Below are 23,262 nucleotides of genomic sequence, written 5' to 3' on the forward strand. Positions count from 1 at the left end.
GGCCGATAAAGAATAAATTAAATTTTAATTATAATTAAATTTGAATTTTTTATATCCCAACTTTACTGAATAAGTATCCTAAACTAATCTTAACGAAAATATTAATGCCATAATTAATGTCAACTTTACTGAATATAAGTGTAAATGACAACAAAGAGGGAACAAAGTCGAAGAGGTAACAAACAAAATCGAAAAATGAAAATCTCATAAAAATTTAACAACCATATTTAGTTAACAATTAATTAATTAGCTGATAATCCATCCACGCCATTTCTCTCAACCCTAAATCAAAAGCCACAAACAACAAAGTTTTTCAAGTGCTGCCCTTTTTCATGTGCTGCCCGAATCAAAATCTCCTCCTTGGACTCCTCGAACGAGGACCTCTAGGTGATCTGCAAATATATCAACAAAGCGAAAAAAAATTCAAATCAATATAACAGGAGGAATGAAACAAAGACCGGTTCTTCAATAGAGTACGGCTTGAATTTATGCCTTCATCATATGTTCATACAAGAACAAAAAGTAGACGATGTGAATGTATACCTTCTCCTGATGTTCCTCCTCTTGAATGACCCTTTGCTGAACGCCCAATCAACGGTTATGGTCTGTGTTAGCAGTTCAGTCCCGTCCATCTCACTGATAGTTTTCTGTGCCTCCTCGAAATTCTCAAATTCAATAAGAGCGTAGCCCTGAAAAACAGCACCCCGCACTTAGCTAATAGCAGCAGAAAAGCATATGTGACCAAATATTTGCCCAGTTTGGTCTAGAAAAACATAACTGGATAATGAAACTAAGATGACGGAAAGAAGTTCATGACAACCGTAAAGTTCAAAAAAGAAAAAAGCAAAAGATATCGAATGTTTGATAAAATCGGCAACATATCATCCTACTAACACCTACCACCCCCCCCCCCCCCACCCCCCCAAACCCAAAAAAAAGGACGTAGAACAGAAGTCTCATATGGAATCGATACCCCGTACTAACACCTCATAATACAATTTTACTCGAAAGAATTCTTAGTAGAGTGATAGGGCGAGTTAGAGAAGCTGCTTCCTTTCATTCTGGCCATGAATACATGCAAGCAAGCAAGTTTCAAATCAAAGAGAACATCGCCTTCTATAACTATAAGCAAGATACTGTACCCAAGCAGTGCAAATCTATCGCAATTAAAGCATGCCAAATAAGATTTGAAACTTCATCCAAATCCACCAAAAAACATTGCTAAAATTATGTCTGCACAATACAAATGCACAAAACATAAAAATGAAGCTTATCCATGACTTAACTGTGAAACACGAACCAAAATGCAACTATTTCCCAGAGCATAAAGAAATCTCAACAGTCAATTGAATAGACCACTAATTATGACACTAACTATATGTGAATTGTTCATTTATCCAATCTAGCTAGTGGCTTTTTAAGGCCCCACTATAATAGTGGACTGGAGTCACTAGACAATCTAAACATTGAGAAATTTCTATACCTTGACAAATCCCGTACGCCGATCCAGATTCAAGTGTAAATTCTTTATCTCGCCAAATTCACCAAATGCATTCTGTAAATCATCCTCTTGTGCTTCTTCATGAACTCCAGTAACTAGAACAATCCATCCTTCAATAGCTGCATAAATTCAATAACAATCAGAACTATCTGCATGACTGTATCAAGTCAATGACAATTTTACTCATAAATACCAGTTCTCGATTTTCCTAATTCTACTTTTCCTTGTTTACAAGAGAAAAAAAGACTTTTAAACACAACACAATAAGCAAATAAATAAACTGAACTTGAAGAGAGAAGCTAGTTAAGAGGAACAACAAGCCCAACATTGCAAAATACAAAGAAAAAAAAACGAGGCTTAACATCACAAAATCGCCACTCGATTTCTTAAGGCAGACGTTTCACTATTGGCAGCCTTCAATTACCTCTGGGAGAATCTAATCTATGGCAATGCAATTATTGAGAATTTAAGTTCAACAATTGTACGAATCAGAAGCCAAAATTGAAGCACCATAAAAACTGTAAACGGTTCCAGAACGTTCTCAATTGACTTAATATAGTAAAATAAGTAGAGGAAGATAAAAAAAATGACGAAGAAAAGGGTTAGGGTTTCGATACTGACATCGTTCGGGGCCAGGACCACCCTCTGAATCTAGAGAGTCAAAGCGCGCAGACATACGAGCACTCCGGTCAGCCTCAGCCGCCGCCTCGTCGCGGAAGCCGCGGCCTTTGGTCTTCTTCGGAGTCGACGATGAGCCGCCACCGGTGATGGCGGACTTGAGCCGAGGGATGGTTCCGGCTCGGCTGGGGGAGCCATCTCCGACGTCCTCGTCCATTAGATCGTCGTCGTCGGGCTCGAAATCAACCGTCTCCACTTCAGCGTGCGCCATTGATGCGTAAATTGGGGAGATTTGGAGTTTTACTTCAGCTTTTAGCCTTCAGGTGAGAAAGGGGGGGCGGGGTGTAATTGAACGAGGGTGTTTTTTGCCTTTGGAATTTATTGTTTGGTAAATTACATTTTGACCTCTAAGATTTATTAATTTGACATATTACACCACAGAATTATTACTTTGGGTGATGCTAGGAGGACAAAAAAGTAATTTACTCTAAGAGCTGTAGGCCCATTAAATACTATTTAATTTACCCAGCTCAAAAGTAATAGGCCACAACTTACTAGGCCCATTGTCTGAATTTACTTGCAAAAGTATTCAATTGAAGCCCAATTTAATAAAATGGTTCTTTCTTTACGCTCTCTTTACAAAGCCCATAAGGATTTTATTTTTCAGTTTTTTTTTTTTTTTTGAGATATTTTTCAGTTTACGTTGCCCCGTTGTTGTAAATTAGTCCGTATTGCGATCCCGATATTTTGATTTATAGAAGTCAGTGTTTATGTGTTTGTTGATGCAGTATAGTCGTTTAAGGTACGTATAGTTGATTATCGTTTCATTATGTACAGATGTCTACCCCACCAAACATTTTATTGATGTTTGAATGTTTCGTTGATGTTAAAAAATGTTCGAATACGTTTGGCTTGGGACACATTCGTGGATTTTGCAAGTTCTAAATGTGGACAGTTGATCAAAAGTAACATTCTGTTGACATACACTCTGAAGACGTATGTATTGGTAGTAATATCTACGCGTCGAACAAGTAATACAGAGGACTAAAAATAAGAAGAAAAAAAATCAAATCGTTTTATTACTGAGTTATTGAAGATACAAGAAGTCCCACAAAATAAAAGAAAACTATAATTCAAAGGATGATGAGTGGGAGGTTACTAGTTTTTAGCTGTACAACAATTTAATCATCATGAAATTCCTTTGACATATATAATATATATATATATATATATATATATATATATATATATATATATATATATATATATATATATATATATATATGTGTGTGTGTGTGTGTGTGTTTTAACCTTTTTCTTTTCATCATGGGTCCTCTTACTACTCTCTTGAAAAAAGTGACCCTCTAAATGACTTAAAGATACCACTTTCTCTTGTAAAAGTGCCCTCCATTGTGTGTGTATGTGTGCGTGTATGTATATGTATATATGTATATATGTGTGTGTGTGTGTGTGTTGGGGGTGTGGATGAAAGGTCCAATATATTAGTTTGGAAAATGGTGAAACTTAAATTCTAGTGTCATGGGCAATTGAAGACATTCTTGGGAAGATTAACAGACATTAAAACCCTTGATTTTACTGCTTCTTTGACTAATATTTAATTTTTTTTTTTCTTACATAAAAAACTGTATTGGGATTCTTAATAATAATATATCTGTTGTTTTTTACTTAGTTATGGGCACTTTTATTATTTAAAAAATGTCACTTACTATGCATTGGAACCCTGAGATTTTTCTTGTTGAGCCCACTTTTATTTATTTAATTTCCAGTTTTTGAAGATGCTTGTTTTTTTGTGTATATAATATAATTTATTTATTACTGACTGAGAAAAAATATCTGGTAAACAGAATACTCAACATTTGGTATCTGTTTTTTTCCCTCAGATGTTTGGACACCTAATAAAACCTTTTATTTTATAGTGGACCAAACTATTTTTTTCCGTAACGACTAAACCCGCAGCCAATCGTGTAGGTTCTATCACTCTCGTATCGAGAAAGACGTAAACCACACTAGGCTAACCATATTTAACAAATTCAATCGAACGATCGCTGGGTCTATTTACACGGGCTCGCTTGCTGCAACTGTTTAGGCCCGGCGGGGCACTAAATATATTTGATGTAATATGAAATCTAATTAAAATCTTGTTGATAGTTACATGCAATGGGCCAGGCCCATCCGAACCTAATAGAAAAAAAAAATTATTTTATTAATTTTAATATATAGTTGATGGAGAAAAAAACATTTGATAATAGACGTGATTCTAATAATCAGATTCAGGTCAATTTGTTGTCGTGTTTGTAAATTAATTTATATGAAAAAGAAAATTGAGTATGAATAATATTTGACCCGGCCCAATCCATGACCCGAAAGGTGGGATTCGGATCCTAAATTAATTAAGAGAAATGAAAATAGACAGTGGGCACACGGACATTTCCTGTAACAGATCTGAATCCACACCCTCCCACTCACATTTGCTTTGTCCGATTCTATACAGACAAAACCACATATATATGTATGTATATGTATATGTATATGTATAGATACACATACAGAGAAACATATTGCAATGTAGATAAAAGACTCCATTTTATTTTAGAGAGAGAAAGCCTGGTTAAAGGATGAGAGAGAAACACCAGTTTTTTTTTTACACTCCCCAAGACTGTTGTTTTTGCAGAGTGCCACCAAAACTTGTGGCTCCAATTTCTCACCCCCCCACCCCCCACTTAAATCAGATCGAAATTACCAAATTTAAATAAATTCAAATTTCTTTCCCAAAAAATTCAAATATAATGAAAAATTTTGTTCTTCAAAATAATAATTTGTATATAGTAATTCTTAACACGTTGATCTCAAGTTGGGATCGTAAATTTTTTATAGTTAGACGAGGTTATTAATTTATCAAGGTTCTCCTGATATAATATAAACTATGTAATAATAATAATGACATGGAAAATAAGAAATATTTATCTCAATTAAATTTAGAGAAATATAGAAACTTTTATAATAAAAAAATAATTCTGTAAAAAATAGGAAAAATAGGGAAAATAGAAGCAGAATTGACTAGATTTGAGAATAACAATATTATAATTAAAAAACCGACCCCACAATTTTCTGCTTCTTCGTCTTCTTCAACCCCTAACTTTGACCACTCCCTGCAAAAAAAATGAAGCTTGCTGCTCTCATGTCACATCACTCTTAAGTAGAGAGAGAAAGAGAGAGAGAGAAGAAAATCCCCAAATTAAATTAAAAAAAACAACCCCAAAAAAAATTAGTTCTTGATCATATAAAAAGGATTGGTTTAATTAATTAATTAATTAATTACCCACATATAATATAACATGATTATCCCAATCTGGATAATCATCAGTCTTCCTTTTTTCTCTCTCTAAAAAAAGATTCATACTGTTCTTTTGTACTACTCTTCCACCAACTCCTCAAGACCTTCTCTCTCTCTAGCATTTTGTTTCTCTCTCCTCTCTCTCTCTGCAAAAATGAGAAATCCCTAGTCCAAGTTGAAATCTTTCTGGGATTTTTTTACTACACTCTCTCAGTAAAAATCTTATCTTTCTTCTTCTTCTTCTTTTTTTTTTCACCATGGATACATACGAGGCAACGAACATAGTTATGTCGAGAATCCAGAGCTTGGAGCCGGAAAACGCGTCGAGAATCATGGGTTATATACTGATACAGGACCAAGGTGAGAAGGAGATTATCCGTTTAGCTTTTTGCCCCGAACCCGTTTTGCTCTCCTACATCAAGCAAGCCCAGACCCGGTTGGGTCTCCATTCCAACGGTTCGAACCCCCCGCCGGCTCCTCTCTCGTACTCCGTCCGGCCGAACAACCCGTTCCCGCAGATTTCGCCGAGATCGATTGTGATACCCAACAATGGCGGTTTCCATATGAGCAACCCGTCTTCGCCCGCCGGAGGGGCTGTGTTTCAGAGGAGCCGGACGGCAGCCTGCAGCAGCAGGCCTGTTGTTGTTTCGGGTTCGCCGTCGGGTTTGCATTTCTACGGCGGCGATGATTTCGAGGTGGACCAGCTGCCGTTTCTTGACGACGACCAGGGGTTGGATCCGGTGATGAATGATTCCATGGGTTTCGGTTACGGTGAGGATATGGGCGGCGGCGGCGTTCATTCACCCCACCACAACCCGTTTCACCGGAGGAGCTGTTCGGTGAACGATGCTGCATTTCTCGAAGACGGCGGCGGCGGCGGAGGGTTTGGGTGGCGGCCTTGCATGTACTTTGCCAAGGGTTTCTGCAAGAATGGCGGTAATTGCAAGTTCTTGCACCACGGCGACGAACCGATTGAACTAGGGTCTCCGAGCAACAATGGTGCTTCTGGGTTTGATGAATTGTTGAGGATGAAAGCTCTCCAGCAGCAGAGGTTTGCGGTCATGGCGGCGGCGGCCGCCGCCGGCGGTGGTGGTGGTCACCATCCTTTTGCTTACAACAAGTGCATGGATTCTCTTAACGAAAATCCCAGGTAATTAATTCACTTCACTTGAAAAATTAAACATACTTCTTTTTATTACATGTCAAAAAGTTTTCAGCTATTTCAAGATTTGATCTTTTTCTTCATTTCTGATAGATGCTATGATTAATTAGTGAATTGAAACACATTTTAAATTAACAAATTAAATTTAATTCTAGATCACCTGTTATTTCAGATATGATGAATTGAGGTAGTTGATGTATTCGAAAAACAAAGAGCAGAAAAATTAGACTTGATCATTAGTTTAATAGGTTTTCGATTCAACAGGAACGACTATTCATCACTGATGGGATTCGGTGCTTCGAGTTCGAGCGCCCGTCAAATTTACTTGACGTTTCCTGCAGACAGTACGTTCAAGGAAGAAGATGTTTCTAATTACTTTGGGTACGATTAATTCATTAGTTAATTCAAGAAAAAGAAAAAAAAATCTGTTCTTGAAAATGCTGCTAATTTAATTAAGGTGATGTTGCATTGGTTTTTTTTTTTTTTGTAGCATGTTTGGACCAGTTCAAGATGTTAGAATACCATATCAGCAGAAAAGAATGTTTGGGTTTGTGACGTTTGTCTACGCCGAGACAGTTAAGGCCATTTTAGCAAAAGGGAACCCTCATTTTGTGTGCGATTCTCGTGTGCTCGTCAAACCGTACAAAGAGAAAGGAAAAGTCCGCGACAAGTACTTCTCTTACCATATTATATCTTTGTTTAGATGGGTTATTTTTTTTTTTTTTTATCGGAACATTTTGTAGGAGACAACACCATCATCAACAATCGGAGAGGGGAGAGTATTCGGCTTGTTTAAGCCCTTCTGGAGAAAACTTTGATCTCTCGTTTGGTAAAGATTTACTTTTTATCATTAGTGAATAGTTGAATTTAATTATTAGCTAAAACCGCCTTGTTTTCGTTTTTTCCCATCCGGAAGGATCTAGAATGTTGATGAGCCCGCAAGAAATGATGCTGAGGAGAAAATTGGAGCAAGAGGCAGAATTGCAGCATGCCATCGAACTTCAAGGCCGAAGAATGATGAATTTACAACTAATGGACTTGAAAAATAATGATAATCTCGGTTATCATAATTATCCTCGAAGATTCCCAGCTGGCATCCCGTTTTCGTCCTCCCCCACACAGTCTCAGTTTCTGATCAATCAAAATGTCACGACGTCCTCCGATTCCATCAATCAAGAACATCCGGAAGGTTCCAATTAGTTCTTAGCGTCTCCTTTTTATTACAGATAAGAAATAATACGTTGTCCTAAATCCATTTCATTTTTTTTGTTAAACCAGAATTTGATAACGGTGAAAAACGAGGCGATGAGAAGTCGGGGCTGGAAAGTAGTGAATCTAACACTAACGATATTAACGCCGATGACTCCGATACCCATGAAAGGTAACGTAACTTTTCTTTAGTATTTTCTTTGAAAGTTCTTTTTTTTTAAACTAAATATAGTTTTACTCAACGATTATCCATTCGAATGAAATCAGGTTGGAGCACAGCCTCCCCGAGAATCTATTTGCTTCTCCATCGAAACCAGCAGCTGATAATAGTACTACATCCTCTAACGAAACTCCTCTTCTGTCGAACAGTTCTCCACTCACCATCGCTTCTCTCAAATCGTGTTACTTGCAATTACCTCGGTATATATATATATATATATATATATATATATATATATATATAAGTTCTATCTCTATTTTTTTTTTCTCGGTTACGTTTTTCAAGAACTCATGTTATAATTAATGTAATTTGAAATTGTTCAGGTTTTCTTCAGGGCAAGAAGCCATTGAAATGTAGCAACTCACCATGGCTAGCAGACAGCAAAATTAACTTTAGCTTGGTAAGAAGCAATATTCTTTTAATTTAAAAATAAAATACTTATGACATATTATATATAAATTAGTAGTTAATTTAATTAATTAATTTTGTTTTTATTGGCTGGTGCAGAAAATGTGTAGCATATACAAAGGGGAAGTAAGAAAAAAAGTGATATAGTAAGCTGTATGGCTGAAAATCATAGGAGAAAAACAGAAAAAGATATGTAATGAATTAATATTTGATCATCATCAAGAAATACTATATTAGTTATTATTACAGCAGCACATAGTGAATGTGTAGTAGAAAGGACAGAGAGTGGGGTAGTAATAGTATCTCTCTTTTTTCATTATTATTTGTACTCTCTCTTTCTTTAGTTGTGTGCTGTAATCACAAACAACAGTGTTATAGTATTAACTATTTTTTACTTTTTGCTATAATTAATATAATGGAAATTAGCAGATTTTCTACTATATTGTAAATTTTTAATTAGTGTAAATTACTGTGACCCCTTGAGGTAAGGTGAATTTACAAAAAATTACCTCATGTTTGCGTAATATACTAATATTACAACTACTGCTCAACTATGAATTTTCTTACACGTTCATTTTTGCGATGGTAAATTTAGTGAAATCTTCAAGATTACGTGGAATTTTCTCGAGCTTGTTATGTTTTACCCCATTCGACCTCCGTATTTTAAACAAGGTTGTCATAAGATGTGTTTTTTGCTTGTAAATATCAGATTGTGGTGCATCAAAAACTGCATTTTTGCTCAAAACGAGTACAAACTAGATAACATTCAACTAAATTTAGAAAATTTAAAAGATTCTGTTGAATTTGACAATATAAGGTTTGACGTGTAAGAAGATTCAATGTTGAAAGGGTCGTTGACATGATGGGCTTTTTCGTAATTTACTCTTCAATTTTTGCCTTTTGTTTTTTCCAATTACTGCATAAACTATTATGTGTTAATTAAGCTGCTGTACCAAGTGGGTAAAAAGAGGTGGTAAAAAGTTTTAACTAACAGGCTGATGCAGAAACCAGAAAGGGTAAGAAATGTAAAACAGGAATTGAAGTAAAAAAGGAAGATTTATTACTGTCAATTTTTTCAGTTCGAACTGCACACAGCTTTTTAACATGATGACTTGAATCATCATTACATGAAGAAAGCAGAAATTAAAAGCTCTGAATAATAATAATAATAAAAGTGAACATAAAAAAGAAAAAAAATTGTAAAAGAAAAGTGAGTTCCTTTATGGCATCATTAATCTTATTTTTTATTTATTTTTCAATTTTTTTTTTATATATTCAAAAAATAAAAATATAAGTAATTGAATAACTGTTCGAGACCGTTGATTCGAATGGATGTTTCGCCACTGTCGTTTAATTGCGACTGTTAAAACCCATTCTTAAGCGTTCGATCTTTTTATTTTATTTTTATTGCTAGGTCTATATGATCCAATTTTCCCAATTATTTATTTATTTATTTATTACATAAGATTTTTTGATTTCTTACAAAGTGTGTCTAGTATTCAGCTATGGTTTGAAGATATGCATATGTCTGTAGTACTGATATAATATTCTGATTCCCATGCGACAGTTGTGGATGGGAACAAAGATCAAATATTCTTTTACGTACGTGATCACACACACACACGCATGCATGCAAATGTTTTTTATTTTTTTCCCGCCACAGGAAGTTTTTTTGCATTATTGCATGAAGTGTTTCTTACTTTCTTTACTATAATTGTCTCTTATTATTCAGCTGATTTTTGCTGGAAAGACATTCTTTTTCTGATTTAATTAAACTATGGTTTTATTCAGTGGCGGATTCAGGATTTTTGCCAAGGGGGTTCGAAATTGTAGAAAAAAAAATTTCAATATTACTTTATAAAGGTGGGGTATCAAACCCGCGACCTATTACTGAACAAACATATCTTTACCACCTCAACCAATTGTCTTTAATGTCAACTTATGTATAATAGTAGTACTTGGCAAACATCAAGGGTGTGCAACTGCACGCCCTAGACCATAGCTACATCCGCCACTGGTTTTATTGTATGTTATTATATATATATGAATTATGATGATATGATGATGCAATATTTGCACTCTTAAGACCCTTCTTTTTTAACTCTTGATTGTTAGAAAAGCTCACCTATCGTTGGAAATATGGAGATGAACAAGACGGCTGAAAGGATCGTATGTGACTATTTCAGTATTTCCTAATCTATGACCTTTTTTATTTGTCCGAGATTTACATCAATCAATCAATCATTGATCTTAATTTAAATACTTTTCTTATTCTTTTATGGAAATTATCATCGAATCTTGTTCCTATAAAGGATGTATAGCTCCGAGCTCCCCGCCTACTCCTCTTTCTCTCTTGCAAGCTAATAGGTGCTTAGCTAACCTTGTTGGCGAGCCATTTAGTTTGTGAATTCCTTGATACCATGTTCTTCTTCAGCGAACTGATACATATATTTGCAACTTTTTTACTGCCGCACTCTCCTCTGATGACCACTTCGATCTAACTACTTTTTTGTGGCCCATGTTAGCCTTAGGCTCGGTCTTTTTCATTTATTGGTTCTGGACCCACTGTGGATATTTTGGCCCAACAGTTTTGAACATGGCGAATTCAGCCCACTCGATCCGGAACTGACCCCATTATTGTATAAAATAAAAAAGTAAAAACTCCCTCACTTATATTTTATATAAGTAACAGTCCATCCGAATATTTTGAATTTGCTTAAATTCTCTCGGTACAAATTAATTAGAATGAAGATGGACAACGTAGACTGAAAGTAGATAACATAGTTGAAGAGTTTAGACCGAAAGTAGACAATTTAGATTGACATCGGACAACTTAATTAACAAATTACCCTGTAAAGAAATTATAAATGGTAAAAAAAATGTGAAGGAATAACCGGTGGCGGCCCAAAGTCACAAAATGGGCCACCATGAACTGATACGTTAGGGCTTACGATCCATGGAGAAATTTCCGGAGCCAGCCCCAAGAGTGGGCCCAACGCATTCTTGCATTTTTTTTTAATTATATTTTTCTTTTCTTTTTTTAATTTTAGAAGGAGATTTCGGATTTTAATTGAAATTTACAGGACGAGATTATTTAATTTAGACTAAAGAATTTAAATTTTAAATCATATACTCCATCCGTTCCTTTATAAGTGTCGTTTGTAGCTTGTGCACAAGGATTAAGGATCTCAATAAATTTTGCTTAATTTTAGAAAAATATATGTGCTTATACTAAAATGCCCTTGCCAATAATTAATGTGAGAGAGTGTTGGAGATAGTTAATAATGATAAAATTGATAATTACACAATTAATGCAGTGTTGGAAATGTAAAGTGACAGATAATATGAAACAAAAATAATTTAAAAAAAAAACAGTTATTGTGGAACAGAGGGAGTAATAATTTGCGGATGGTCTTCAATTTTGTACAACAAATGATGGAAACTGCATTAACACTCATTTATGTTTTGGAAATCGTAGTTTAAAAAATGTGTACGGCGGCACCACCACCGATGCAAATCTTGAATTTTCACCTTAATCTCCGTCGTCCGCCGCCACCTACTCCGTTGCCCCCCCCCCTCCCCGTTCCAAAACCCAAACATTGACCATTCTTCTGCCAGAATCCAGCTCTTGTCAGTCATTAGTATCATTTAAATATTTTTTTAATTTTACTAATCCATAAATTATTCTTTTTATTTTGTTGAGAAAAACAATATTTAATTATGGAAAAATAAAATGGTAGCTAGAAAGATCCGATTTTTTACTGTAAAATAGGCACAAAAAATGCTCAAATAAAAACTGAAAATCCAAAATCCCATTTTCACACACACACACATATATATATATATATATATATATATATATATATATATATATATATATATATATATAATTGTGTATTTATGAGGAATGTAATGATTGTCCAAATATAAGCACCATCTCATAATTCATTGAATTACCTTTTACAAAAATGATTAAAAATCTTAGCCACCTTCCCCTTCCTCTAATTAAACAATCAATCAATTCCCCATCTTTTTAATACACACACACACACACATCCACTTTCTCTCTCTAAAAAAACACACACTCACTCACTCTCTCCTAAACCAGTCTACTTAATAAACCTACCCCCTACTTCGTCTCCCTCATTTTCTCTCTTCTGAGAGGGAGAAGTTACACGAATAAGCCCCTTAAAAAGAGAGAGATATATATATATAGAGAGAGAGAGAGAGAGAGAGAGAGAGGTAATCCGCCATGGACAAATACGAAGCAACTAAAGTAGTGATGACAAGGATCCAGAGTTTGGATCCGGAAAACGCATCGAAAATAATGGGTTACATACTGATACAAGACAAAGGGGAGAAAGAGATGATTAGGTTAGCTTTTCTCCCTGAACCACTTCTTCTCTCTTGCATCGAAAAAGCTAAGGCGTGTTTGGGTATCTCTTCTTCAAACCCTTTCCCACTAAATACTCCCAGAATCTTGATACCCAACAATGGCTTCCGTAATTTCAGCAACCCTTCTTCCCCCGCCGCCGCTTTTCAGGTAAACAGTCCCCGGCCGTTTTCCTACGCCGCTGCTCTCAACGGCTCTACTGCTGCTGCTGGTGGTGAGAATGGCTCCGGTTCGCCGGGTGTGCATTTTTACGGCGGGGATGAGTTCGGTAGCGAGTTCTCCGGTGGTGGTCGGCAAGTTCAGGATCGGTTGTCGTTCTTGGACGATCCAATGTCGGATCCGGTTATGAGCCCGGGTGGGATGAGTGATTCGCTGGTTTTTCCTTACGGTGAGGATGCCAACGGCGTTCCGTCGCCGCACCCGTTTCACCGGCGGAGCTGTTCGGTGAACGACGCCGCGTTTCTCTCTAATATTCTTGAAGACGGCGGCGGCGGCAACGGATTTGGGTGGCGGCCTTGCATGTATTTCGCTAGGGGTTTCTGCAAGAATGGAAGTAGCTGCAAGTTCTTGCACGTTGATATTGCCGCCGTCGCCGCCTGCGGCGGCGGCGGTGGTGGTGAAGGAATTGAGGTGGGTTCTCCGGGCTTTAATAATTCTGGGTTTGATGAATTGCTGAGAATGAAAGCTCTTCAGCAGCAGAGGTTTGCAGCCATGGCGGCGGCTGGTGGCGGTGGTGGTGGTGGTGGTGGTGGCCACCACCCTTTTGGCTACAACAAGTGCATGGATTTTCTGAATGAGAATCCTAGGTAAAATTCTTTTACTAGAAAAAAAATTACTGTTTCTTTACTTTTTTTAGTAATGTTTTAGCTATTTTTAGAATTTAATTCTTGTTAAAAATTCAATCTTTTTTGTTTAGTAAGCATCAATTATTTTGTTCCTTGTGGTGTTGGGCATGTGCAACATTATCTGCACTTCTATATTTTACATGTGGCTTTAAAATTCAAAATCTTGACTTCTTTATCTAAATTGTTGAATGTATTGGATTCGGTGTGTATTGTTAGATCTGCGCTAATGATGGGCGACGAATCACACAAATTTAATCGGTTTCGACCCGACAGAAACGACTTCTCAATGATGGCGAATTCGAGCGCCCGTCAGATTTACTTGACATTTCCAGCCGATAGTTCGTTTAAAGAAGATGATGTTTCTAATTACTTTAGGTACAAGTGATTACATAAAGGAATTTAGTTTGAATTTTTTTCGATTCTTGAAAAAATGGCTGTTGTAATAATATGGGGCTGATTATGCGTTTGTAGTATCTTCGGACCGGTGCAAGATGTTAGAATTCCGTATCAGCAGAAACGGATGTTTGGTTTTGTGACGTTTGTGTTTTCGGAGACTGTTAAGCTCATTTTAGCAAAAGGGAATCCTCATTTCGTGTGCGATTCTCGTGTGCTCGTTAAACCTTACAAGGAGAAAGGAAAAGTCCCCGACAAGTACTTTTTTTTTCACTTCTATAATTATTTAGTCGATTAATTATATATTATATATAGACTTTGTTAATTTTAATGATGAATCATTGTAGGAAACAACACTTGGAGAGAGGGGAATTTTCATCTTGCTTAAGCCCTTCTGCAATTGATTCTCGAGAACACATCGATCTTCCCTTCGGTAAAAACAAAAATATTATTAAAAAAATTAAAGGTTGCGTTTCTTGTGATTATTAATGTGTTTTATTAGCTGATTTTTTTTTTCCGTATCGTGAAGGTTCTAGAATGTTGTTTAGTCCACAAGAAATGATGCTTAGGAGGAAACTGGAGCAAGAGGCGGAATTACAGCACGCGATCGAAATTCAAAGTCGAAGGATGATGAATTTGCAACTAATGGAATTGAAACAAAATCACCACCATAATAATATTCTTCATCCGAGCTTTATTTCCTCTCCGAGGCAGTCTCAGTTACCGATGAATCAAAACTTCACCAACGCTTCTGATAGCTTTAATCAAGAAAATTCCGAAGGTTTATTGGTTTTCCTTTTTTCGAGAAAAATAATGTGTTACCTTAGAATTTGTTTATTTATTTAATTTTTTTTATAGCAAAATTTGATGGTAGCGAAGAGGCAGTTAAATCTCCCGATTTTGGTGGCGATGAGAAGTTGGTGCTGGAAAAAATCGAATCTTTTACCACCAATAAGCAGCATTGTCATGTAAATGGAGATGTCTCTAATTTCTCCGAAAGGTACGTAATATTTCCACTCGAATATAATTCTAGCTACGAGTAACGATTTTCTTGCCAAAAACCCAAAAAAAAAAAATTAAAAAAAAATTGTTTGTTTTGCTATATTTCTTGAATATTAGTTTAATGTTTTTGCAGCTTCGAAGATATGCTCCCCGAAAATCTTTTCGCGTCTCCTACAAAAGTAGCAGCCGAAAATAACTCTGTATTTTCCGAAGCTTCATCATCTACCGATGATAGTACCACGACACCTTTAACAATCTCTAACAACAACATGGCTTCTCTCAAATCATGTTACATTCAAATGCCGAGGTAAATATAAATATTAAATATTAAATATATCCTTGCCGTTTTTTACGATTTCTTTCGACTTATGCGAGTATTAAGAAAATACGATTGATTCCAGGTTTTCGTCCGGGCAAGAAGCCATTGAAATGTAGGTGGGCTAGCAAAGCAAAAAGACTCTTAACTTATAGCTTTTGGTAAGCGCAAATTTACGTTTTTTTTCATCATCGTTTCATCTTAGATTCTTCGTTTTTTCGACGATGTTTTTTTTGACGTTTCGGATGCAGAAAAGTTCGAGTAGCATATATACAACGAGGAAATAAATCGAAGTCGTCTAGGTGTATAGCCGAAAAAACAACCATACAACACTCCCCCAACAACAGAAGAAAAGAGAAGTGTAAGGAAAAACAAAAATCTCAATCAAGATTATTATTACTACTGTTATTATTATTAATAATTAATAATATTATTATTATTATTGTCATCAACAATACCATACTTACTACTTACAACAACAATACATAAATGCAGACAGATGAGAACTGATTTATGAGAGTCGTCTCTCTCTCTCTCTCTCTCTCTCTCTCTCTCTCTCTCTCTCTCTCTCACATCACTCTATCTCTCTATCTTGTTCAGTTTGTACAATATGTAGTTGTGTGCAGGACCACACAGTAGAACAAAAGCTCATATATATATAATGACAATTTTACCCTTTTTCTTATCTTTTTTTTTATTTTTTATTTTTTTACATTATTATTTGTGGATGTAAAAATAAATTTGTAAATTAGAATAATTAGTCATGTTGACATAGAAGAGAGGAATATATGTGTATGTATGAAGAAAAAGAAAAAGGTGTGTTCTTTTGTGATATTTCATTAAAGGCCAACTTTTTAAGGACTCTTTTGTCTCATTTTGTGGTTTCTTGAAGGTGGGGGGCGGGGGGCGAGGGCCCCCTAGAGTCACATGGGTACTGACACAATTTGAATGGGGGTAAGAAGGGGGTACCATAATAGGGGTCATTTCACTTTCTTGCCACACACAAACACACACACACGCTCACATGGGTGCTGACACATTTTTTTTAATTTTTTTTAATTTTTTTTTTTTATTTTAGTGAATGGGTGTGCACATGTGTTTGGCCTTTTGTTTTTATGGGTTCTGCTGCTCCTTTTCTTCTCTTTTTGGTGTTTATTTATTTAATTTTTAATTATTTATTTTGGGTTTTAATAAATAATAATGGATTGAACAGTGAGCTTCATGTGCTTCATTTTCGGACAAAGTATTTAAATCTGTCTTTGCAGAAACATTTTGGATATTTGGACAGATTTTTTTTTTAATTTTTTTTTGGGTGCATTGGGAGTTGGGGATTATTATCTCTTAAGATTGATTCCCTGTTTGTTTTTCTGTCCCTTAATTATTTATTATTAAATCATAATTAATAATACACCACGAAATTGAAATTAAAAAAGAATTTTTAAAAAAAATCAAGAATATAAATCATTGCCATGGCCATGCAGCCACACCAAATAGGCATACAAACCATCTTTCTTAGTAATCAAACTCTCATGGTTTCCTTTCTCTGCAATAACTCCATTCCTCAAAACGACAATCGAATCGGCGTTCTTCACGGTCGACAAACGATGAGCCACCACCACGGTGGTCCGATCCACTGCTACTCGGTCCAATGCATCTTGAACCACCTTCTCCGATTCGGAATCGAGAGCACTCGTCGCCTCGTCGAGTAGTAGTATTCTCGGACCCTTCACTATAGCTCTAGCTATAGCCACTCGTTGCTTTTGCCCGCCCGACAATTGAATCCCTCTTTCACCAACCATCGTTTCGTACCCCTACAATAATTTTTTTTTTCTTAAATATAATAAGTTTCGATTATTTTATTAACCAGAGCTAATCTTACCAATCAAACGAGGCCTTTCTAAAATGTCTCAAAGAAGAGTGTAGAAATGAATATTACAGCACCTTGTGTGTGCCGCAGATAAATTTGTGCGCGTTCGCCAACTCAGCAGCGGCCACAATTTCCGCCTCCGTTGCACCGCCTTCCTTTCCGTAAGCAATGTTGGCCCGTATCGTGTCGTTGAAGAGAACGGGCTCTTGGCCCACTACACCAATTTGCTGTCTTAACCATTTCAAATTCAGCATTTTTATTCCAATCCCATCTATTGTGATTTCTCCACTATCGGGATCGTAAAATCTTTGCAGTAACGAAATCATCGTCGATTTTCCGCTCCCACTTTCTCCCACAATCGCAACCGTCTTGCAAATATTTATTTTAAAAAAACATTACAAATCGAAACAATTTAAACCGAAAAAAAAAAGTTCGTTAACGATTTTGTACCTTGCCTGTATGAATTGCCAAGCATAGATCATTAAAGATTTGAACATCAGGTCTATTGGGATACTTAAAACTGACATTACGAAAAACAACGTCCCCCTTTACGTTTTCCAACGTGATTCCTGTTTTTTCAGCAGAGTCTATTTCCGGTTTCCGATCAAGAATTGCGAAAATCGAAGCTACGCTTGCCTTGGCTTTACCGGAATCCGGTGCAAGAGCACTCGACTGGGATATTGCAATGGCGGTCATGCTCAGACCTAGGAAAACCTGCCGAATAAAAACGTGACCGAGAAGATCAAATTAATATATATTGCAATTAGAGTTAATTATGTATATCGGGGCTTACACGGAAAACGTCGCCAAATTTTATTTTTCCGGCATCAACAAGACGAGCACCGGCATAGTAACTAGCTGCGTAGACCGAGTATAGAAAGAACAACGAGATTCCGAATCCGGCCCCACTTATAAGGCCGTGTTTGGTTCCTAATTTGAGCGGGCCTTCGCATTTTTGGCGGTGCAGTTTCATCACCTTCTCTTCTGCACAAAACGAAGCAACGGTTCTCATACTTCCGATAGCTTCGCTCGCAACTTGAGTCGCTTCCTCGAATAATTTCTGCAAAAAACGACAAATCGGTCCAAATTTTTAGTATATTTATATTGGAAAACTTGTGTTTTTAGCCAAACCAAACACTAATCAAGGCCCAATTATTACATTAATCACAACTTTCCAACCAAACGGAGCCTTAGAAGATTCACCAGAAGATCGAGTAAGATTATTAGAAGTGAAACTAACCTTCGTATCGGCACTAAATCCACTAATAAACTTCATATGAAGATATCCGTTAAGTCCGATAAGAGGCAACATCGCCATAACTATAAGTGACAATTCCCAGCTCGCCCCGAAACCGATAATCAAACCAACGACACCTGTTGAAACATTCTGCACGAGCATCGCAAGAGACTCCCCAACTAGATTCCTCACAGAAGTGGGGTCCGCCGACAGTCTCGAGCCAATCACACCGCTCGAGTTCTCGCTCCTATCGAACCAACTCATATCCATGTGGACAACTTTCTCGAAGCACATCAATCGTACTCGCTTGATCAACCTACACCCCGCCACGGAAAAGAAGTAGGTTTTCATCGGGGTGGCGAAAAGGGACCCCACACCGAGGAAAACGAGCATGCACGCCCAAAACTTGGAGTGTTCTAGAAGCTTCTGAGGCGGCTCGTAGAATGCTTTGATTGTGTTGGAAAATAGGAGGCCGTAGAGCGGTAGTACTGCACCGTTGACAACTGCAGCTAAAGAACCTAGTATTAGGTACGGGAGTTCGGGTTTGTTGAGGTACGCTAAGCGATGGAGCTGTACTTTATGCTCTTTCTTCGGTTTTCGATACACCGTCTCTCGATTTACGGACCTTAGTACGTAATCTGCGTCCGTTTCTCGTCCATCTTCATCATCAGTTGGAGAATTTGTTCTTGATGAGTACTCTTTGTTGAGCTGTTGTAGTTTTATGAGATTACTGTATACTCCTTCCGGATTTCTTGTTAGTTCCAAATGTGAACCTTGAAAAACACAAAAAACAAAAAAAGAACTTTCAAATTAAATTACACTTGGACCCTCTCAAATTCAGAAAATTATATATACCTCCCTTGAAGTTTGGTTTTAGTCAACAATATATCAAATGTGGCCATTGACTAACCAAAGAGTGATGACATCAGACAAAAAATTTGATTGTTTATAAAAACAATTACATTTTTACCCTTTTTGATTTTATTTAAGTCACGAACAAAAAAATTGCAATTCAATTGTTTGTGCGAAGAGAAATTACGATTCTCACTCTTATACCCTAGTTTTTTTTTTCAAAAAAAAAAAGAAAATTGAAACAAAAAAATATCATGGTGAGGATAAAAAAGTCAATTCTAGAATTGGGTTGGAGGTATATGTAAATTTCTAAAACTCATGGGGTCTAGGTGTCATTCGACCTAACTTCAGGGAGGTAAGTGTAAATTTAAATATGATGTATATATCTACCTTTTTCTACGATTTTGCCTTGACGAATAACGGCAATGGAATGAGCGTTCTTGATTGTAGTGAAACGATGGGCTACGATTAGCGTCGTTCGATTGATCATGATCCTCTCCAGTGCCTCCTGTACAGTTCTTTCCGATTTGGCATCAAGAGCGCTAGTGGCTTCGTCTAGAAGTAGGATTTTAGGATGTTTAAGAATCGCTCTTGCTAAAGCAATCCTCTGTTTCTGCCCACCAGACAACTGTGTCCCGTTCACACCTACCATTGTCTCCATCCCCTGTTCACACGTGATTCACATGTCTTCCAAATTTATATGCATTTTTTTCAACAATTTTAATGCATTTGGAATAATTTTTTCAAGGTTAGATTCCGATTTTTTATCCGGTTTTGATTTCCGAAAATTACGCTTATTATAGCAGTATTATTGTTGGAATTTATGAATTCGCCAAATTCCGATCCGAAAATTTCCGATTTCAGAACATTTTTTCATTTCAATTACCGAAATTCCGATTTCCGGGTTTTTTTTTCTTTTCCAAAAAAAAAATTGATTTTTTTACGGAAAGTGTTAATTCCAACCCGATCATTCTGATTTTCCACGTATAGCAATAGTACTAAAGTATAATCACAAATTTAGTAGTGTCTGACCTGAGGCAGCTTGTCTATGAACTTAGCAGCATTGGCATTTTCGGCAGCAGCTCTAATTTCTTCGATACTCGCCTCGTTTTTCCCGTAAGCAATATTATCTTTAATGCTCAAAGCAAATAAAACGGGCTCTTGACTCACGAGCCCTATTTTTCCTCGTAAGAAACTAAGTCGAAACTCTTTGATATCGACACCATCGATCAAGACTAATCCTTCTTGCGGATCGTAAAACCTCTCGACAAGATTAACAACAGTTGACTTTCCACTCCCACTCTCTCCGACCAAGGCTAAGGTGGTCCCACTAGGCACGAAGAGACAAAATCCGTCGAATATCTTCTCGTTCGGTCTCGAAGGGTAACTGAAACACACGTCGCGTAATTCTAAATCGCCGTTAATATCATTCGGGGCTTTTCCATTCATTCTATAAGGATCTATGTCCGGTTTTTTCCGGTTTATTGTCTGAAATATTTTGAAAGCAGCAACTTGACCAGCGGTGAATGCACTCAAGCATGGGGACACCTGTCCTAATGAACTATAGTAAACAAAATCAACAATCGAAACCCAATAAAAATCGAAACTTTTAACGATGAAAATTGAAAAATCGGGTCTTACAAAGATCCTGTCACGACAGCCATTACTATGTTCAAGACATCTCCACCTGTGTAGCCTTTGTCCAAAATCATTTTGGCGCCAAACCAAACTCCTAAAGCATAACTAGAGAATAAAATCAGCATAAATACACCGGAACCTAATCCGGCAGCCAATCCCTCCTGTACCCCCGCTTCGTAAGCTTTATCCAAAGATTTTTCGTATTTATCAACCGCTCGTTTCTCCCCCGTGAACGAAGCAACCTGCATGGAACTTTTCGATTGAGCCCACAAAAAAAAAAAAGAAGGTTCCAAGATTGTATTTTTATGGTTTTTATTACAGTTCTGATTGAGCTGACTGTTTGTTCGACAATAATAGCAGCAGACGAATAAGCATCTTGTCCACGCGATCGCAGTTTCGCCATTAGTACAGTCATCGAAGCAGCTGAGATAATAAGAAATGGTATAGCCGAAAGCAAAACCGTAGTTAAAAGCCATCCCTTAATAAATGCTATCGTAAACCCTCCAATGAACGAAGCCGAAAGTTGCAAGAATTTTCCCATCTGCAGCAACAAAAAAAAAAGATTTTTTTTTTTTGCAGACAGTGAATATTCGATTCTTGATTTTTTTTTAGGACAAGGTAATATAACTACCTTCTCGCCTATAGCGTCCTGAATTGTAATAGTATCGGTAGACATCCTTTCGATAATTTCTCCCGTGTTAGCTTCTGTATCGAAATATCCGATATATTGCCTAAGTATTGCCCTTAAGTACAAATTTCTAATTCGAACCGCTTGCCTTTCGCTTGTGATCATCCAACATGTGACCTCTGCCAAATAAACACATGTCTAAAATGCTCGATTTTCTTGATTTCGATTCTTATTTTTGTGATACGTAAAAAAAAGGGTGTTAATACTTACGGGAAAACGCTGCAATACCGGACCCCACTGCGAGATATAGAAACTTCAGAGAAACCTAAAAAAAAGGGTCTATTAGATAAGTCATTATAATTTTTCGATATTCGGAATGTAATAATATAAGATATACCTTGGAGACTTCATGGACGACTGTATTAGTTTCGACATTGTGCCCGAAAGAGTTGGCCAGCTGTCCGAATAAGAGAGTCATAAGAGGCAAACATAGTCCACTTACAAGAGCTGTGATTGTACCGATGGCTATTAGTGCATAATCTGCTTTATCTGAAAACGAAAACAATTTATGGTACGGTACTTTGCCGACTGATCTTGTCTGCTCGTTACTGCTCGCGGCCATCACGTAATTAATCTATGACGAATAAGCAAATATTAAAATAAAATAATAATTCTTTAACAAAAAAAAAAGAAAGAACAACCATGTTTTCGATTACCAGAAGTCACGAATCTTGAAGGCGGCTGCGAAATTCTGCGACGAAACAAAGAAAGACAATTCTATGGACAAAGCTAACAAAATCGAGACAGCAAATTAGTTTTGACTAAACTAATACTATGATTATATCTTGTATATTTTTTTTTTTAAATAATGAACTCCGTACAATAATTCCAATTGTCTTTCTTCAAGGCAAGCTCCACCATTCTTTTATAAAGAAGTGCACTTTTTAGTATATATATATATATATATATACACGCCTCGAGTACTTCATTACGAATGCTGTAACTACGAAACGGGCGAATTTCGGCATCCCGGTTTTGCATAGAACTGAAGGCAACTGTGAAGTTTCATGCCACAGTACAGTATTAATAATACTTAAGGGTGATTTATGAGTGATAGGGATTTGCATCTAATCACATTTACACACACAGTTACACGTGTAGTGTGTGTTTAAATGTATAAAATAAATAGTAAAATATTACCTCAAAGACACACCCCACTTACAACACTGCTCAAGGGGCGAAGAATTTTGAGATTCCCAGGAAACAATTAAATTTTGTCTCAACTTTCTTCATTAAAGAAAGGGAATGTGCTCAAGGCAATATATGCTTTATATATATATATATATATATATATATATATATATATATATATATATATATTTGAATTTAAATATTGTTAGTGCTGAAGCAAACATATTGGGTCAAAAGGGATCTAATACCTCAGCCAGGATGCCAATCAACAGTCAATAAAGCATGTGTAATAATTAATTGAAGAAATATGGCAGATGGAAACATATAAGAAAAAAAATAATTAATTATGAAAAAAAAAAGGGGGCTGAGGGTTCTCTGTATCATCCATGTTCTTGTGGTTGTCATTTCATGTTCTTTGATTCATTTC

General features: G+C 36.5%; 4 protein-coding genes across 4 annotated transcripts; 2 read left to right on the plus strand and 2 right to left on the minus strand.

Annotated features, from left to right (window-relative positions):
* Positions 1-101: 101 nt before the first annotated feature.
* LOC105977735 (RNA-binding protein Y14A) lies at positions 102-2,516 on the minus strand. The gene is made up of 4 exons (XM_013003133.2): positions 2,123-2,516; positions 1,484-1,620; positions 544-689; positions 102-392 (listed from the first exon to the last, which is right to left on the minus strand). Exons 1-4 carry the CDS (start codon positions 2,388-2,390, stop codon positions 347-349), a joined length of 597 nt encoding a protein of 198 aa, XP_012858587.1. The 5' UTR covers positions 2,391-2,516; the 3' UTR covers positions 102-346.
* A 2,695-nt stretch (positions 2,517-5,211) lies between these two features.
* Positions 5,212-8,913, plus strand: LOC105977646 (zinc finger CCCH domain-containing protein 53). The gene is made up of 9 exons (XM_013003017.2): positions 5,212-6,624; positions 6,901-7,017; positions 7,127-7,306; positions 7,380-7,465; positions 7,553-7,825; positions 7,915-8,017; positions 8,113-8,265; positions 8,389-8,465; positions 8,573-8,913. The coding sequence occupies exons 1-8, from the start codon at positions 5,732-5,734 to the stop codon at positions 8,420-8,422; spliced, it is 1,839 nt and encodes a 612-aa protein (XP_012858471.1). The 5' UTR covers positions 5,212-5,731; the 3' UTR covers positions 8,423-8,465; positions 8,573-8,913.
* A 3,438-nt stretch (positions 8,914-12,351) lies between these two features.
* LOC105977324 (zinc finger CCCH domain-containing protein 46) lies at positions 12,352-16,107 on the plus strand. Its single transcript, XM_013002655.2, has 9 exons — positions 12,352-13,672; positions 13,928-14,086; positions 14,183-14,362; positions 14,452-14,537; positions 14,634-14,885; positions 14,963-15,104; positions 15,240-15,413; positions 15,508-15,583; positions 15,674-16,107. The coding sequence occupies exons 1-8, from the start codon at positions 12,726-12,728 to the stop codon at positions 15,539-15,541; spliced, it is 1,974 nt and encodes a 657-aa protein (XP_012858109.2). The 5' UTR covers positions 12,352-12,725; the 3' UTR covers positions 15,542-15,583; positions 15,674-16,107.
* Positions 16,108-16,780: 673 nt separating this feature from the next.
* LOC105956277 (ABC transporter B family member 4) lies at positions 16,781-22,573 on the minus strand. The gene is made up of 13 exons (XM_088816430.1): positions 22,361-22,573; positions 22,042-22,278; positions 21,915-21,969; positions 21,648-21,823; positions 21,336-21,557; positions 21,020-21,258; positions 20,411-20,939; positions 19,769-20,042; positions 18,530-19,299; positions 18,083-18,349; positions 17,740-18,003; positions 17,364-17,657; positions 16,781-17,233 (listed from the first exon to the last, which is right to left on the minus strand). Exons 2-13 carry the CDS (start codon positions 22,264-22,266, stop codon positions 16,871-16,873), a joined length of 3,678 nt encoding a protein of 1,225 aa, XP_088672556.1. The 5' UTR covers positions 22,267-22,278; positions 22,361-22,573; the 3' UTR covers positions 16,781-16,870.
* Positions 22,574-23,262: the final 689 nt, after the last annotated feature.

Source organism: Erythranthe guttata, chromosome 4 (genome assembly GCF_056151865.1).
Source record: "Erythranthe guttata isolate IM_541 chromosome 4, IM_541, whole genome shotgun sequence".
NCBI lineage: Eukaryota > Viridiplantae > Streptophyta > Magnoliopsida > Lamiales > Phrymaceae > Erythranthe > Erythranthe guttata.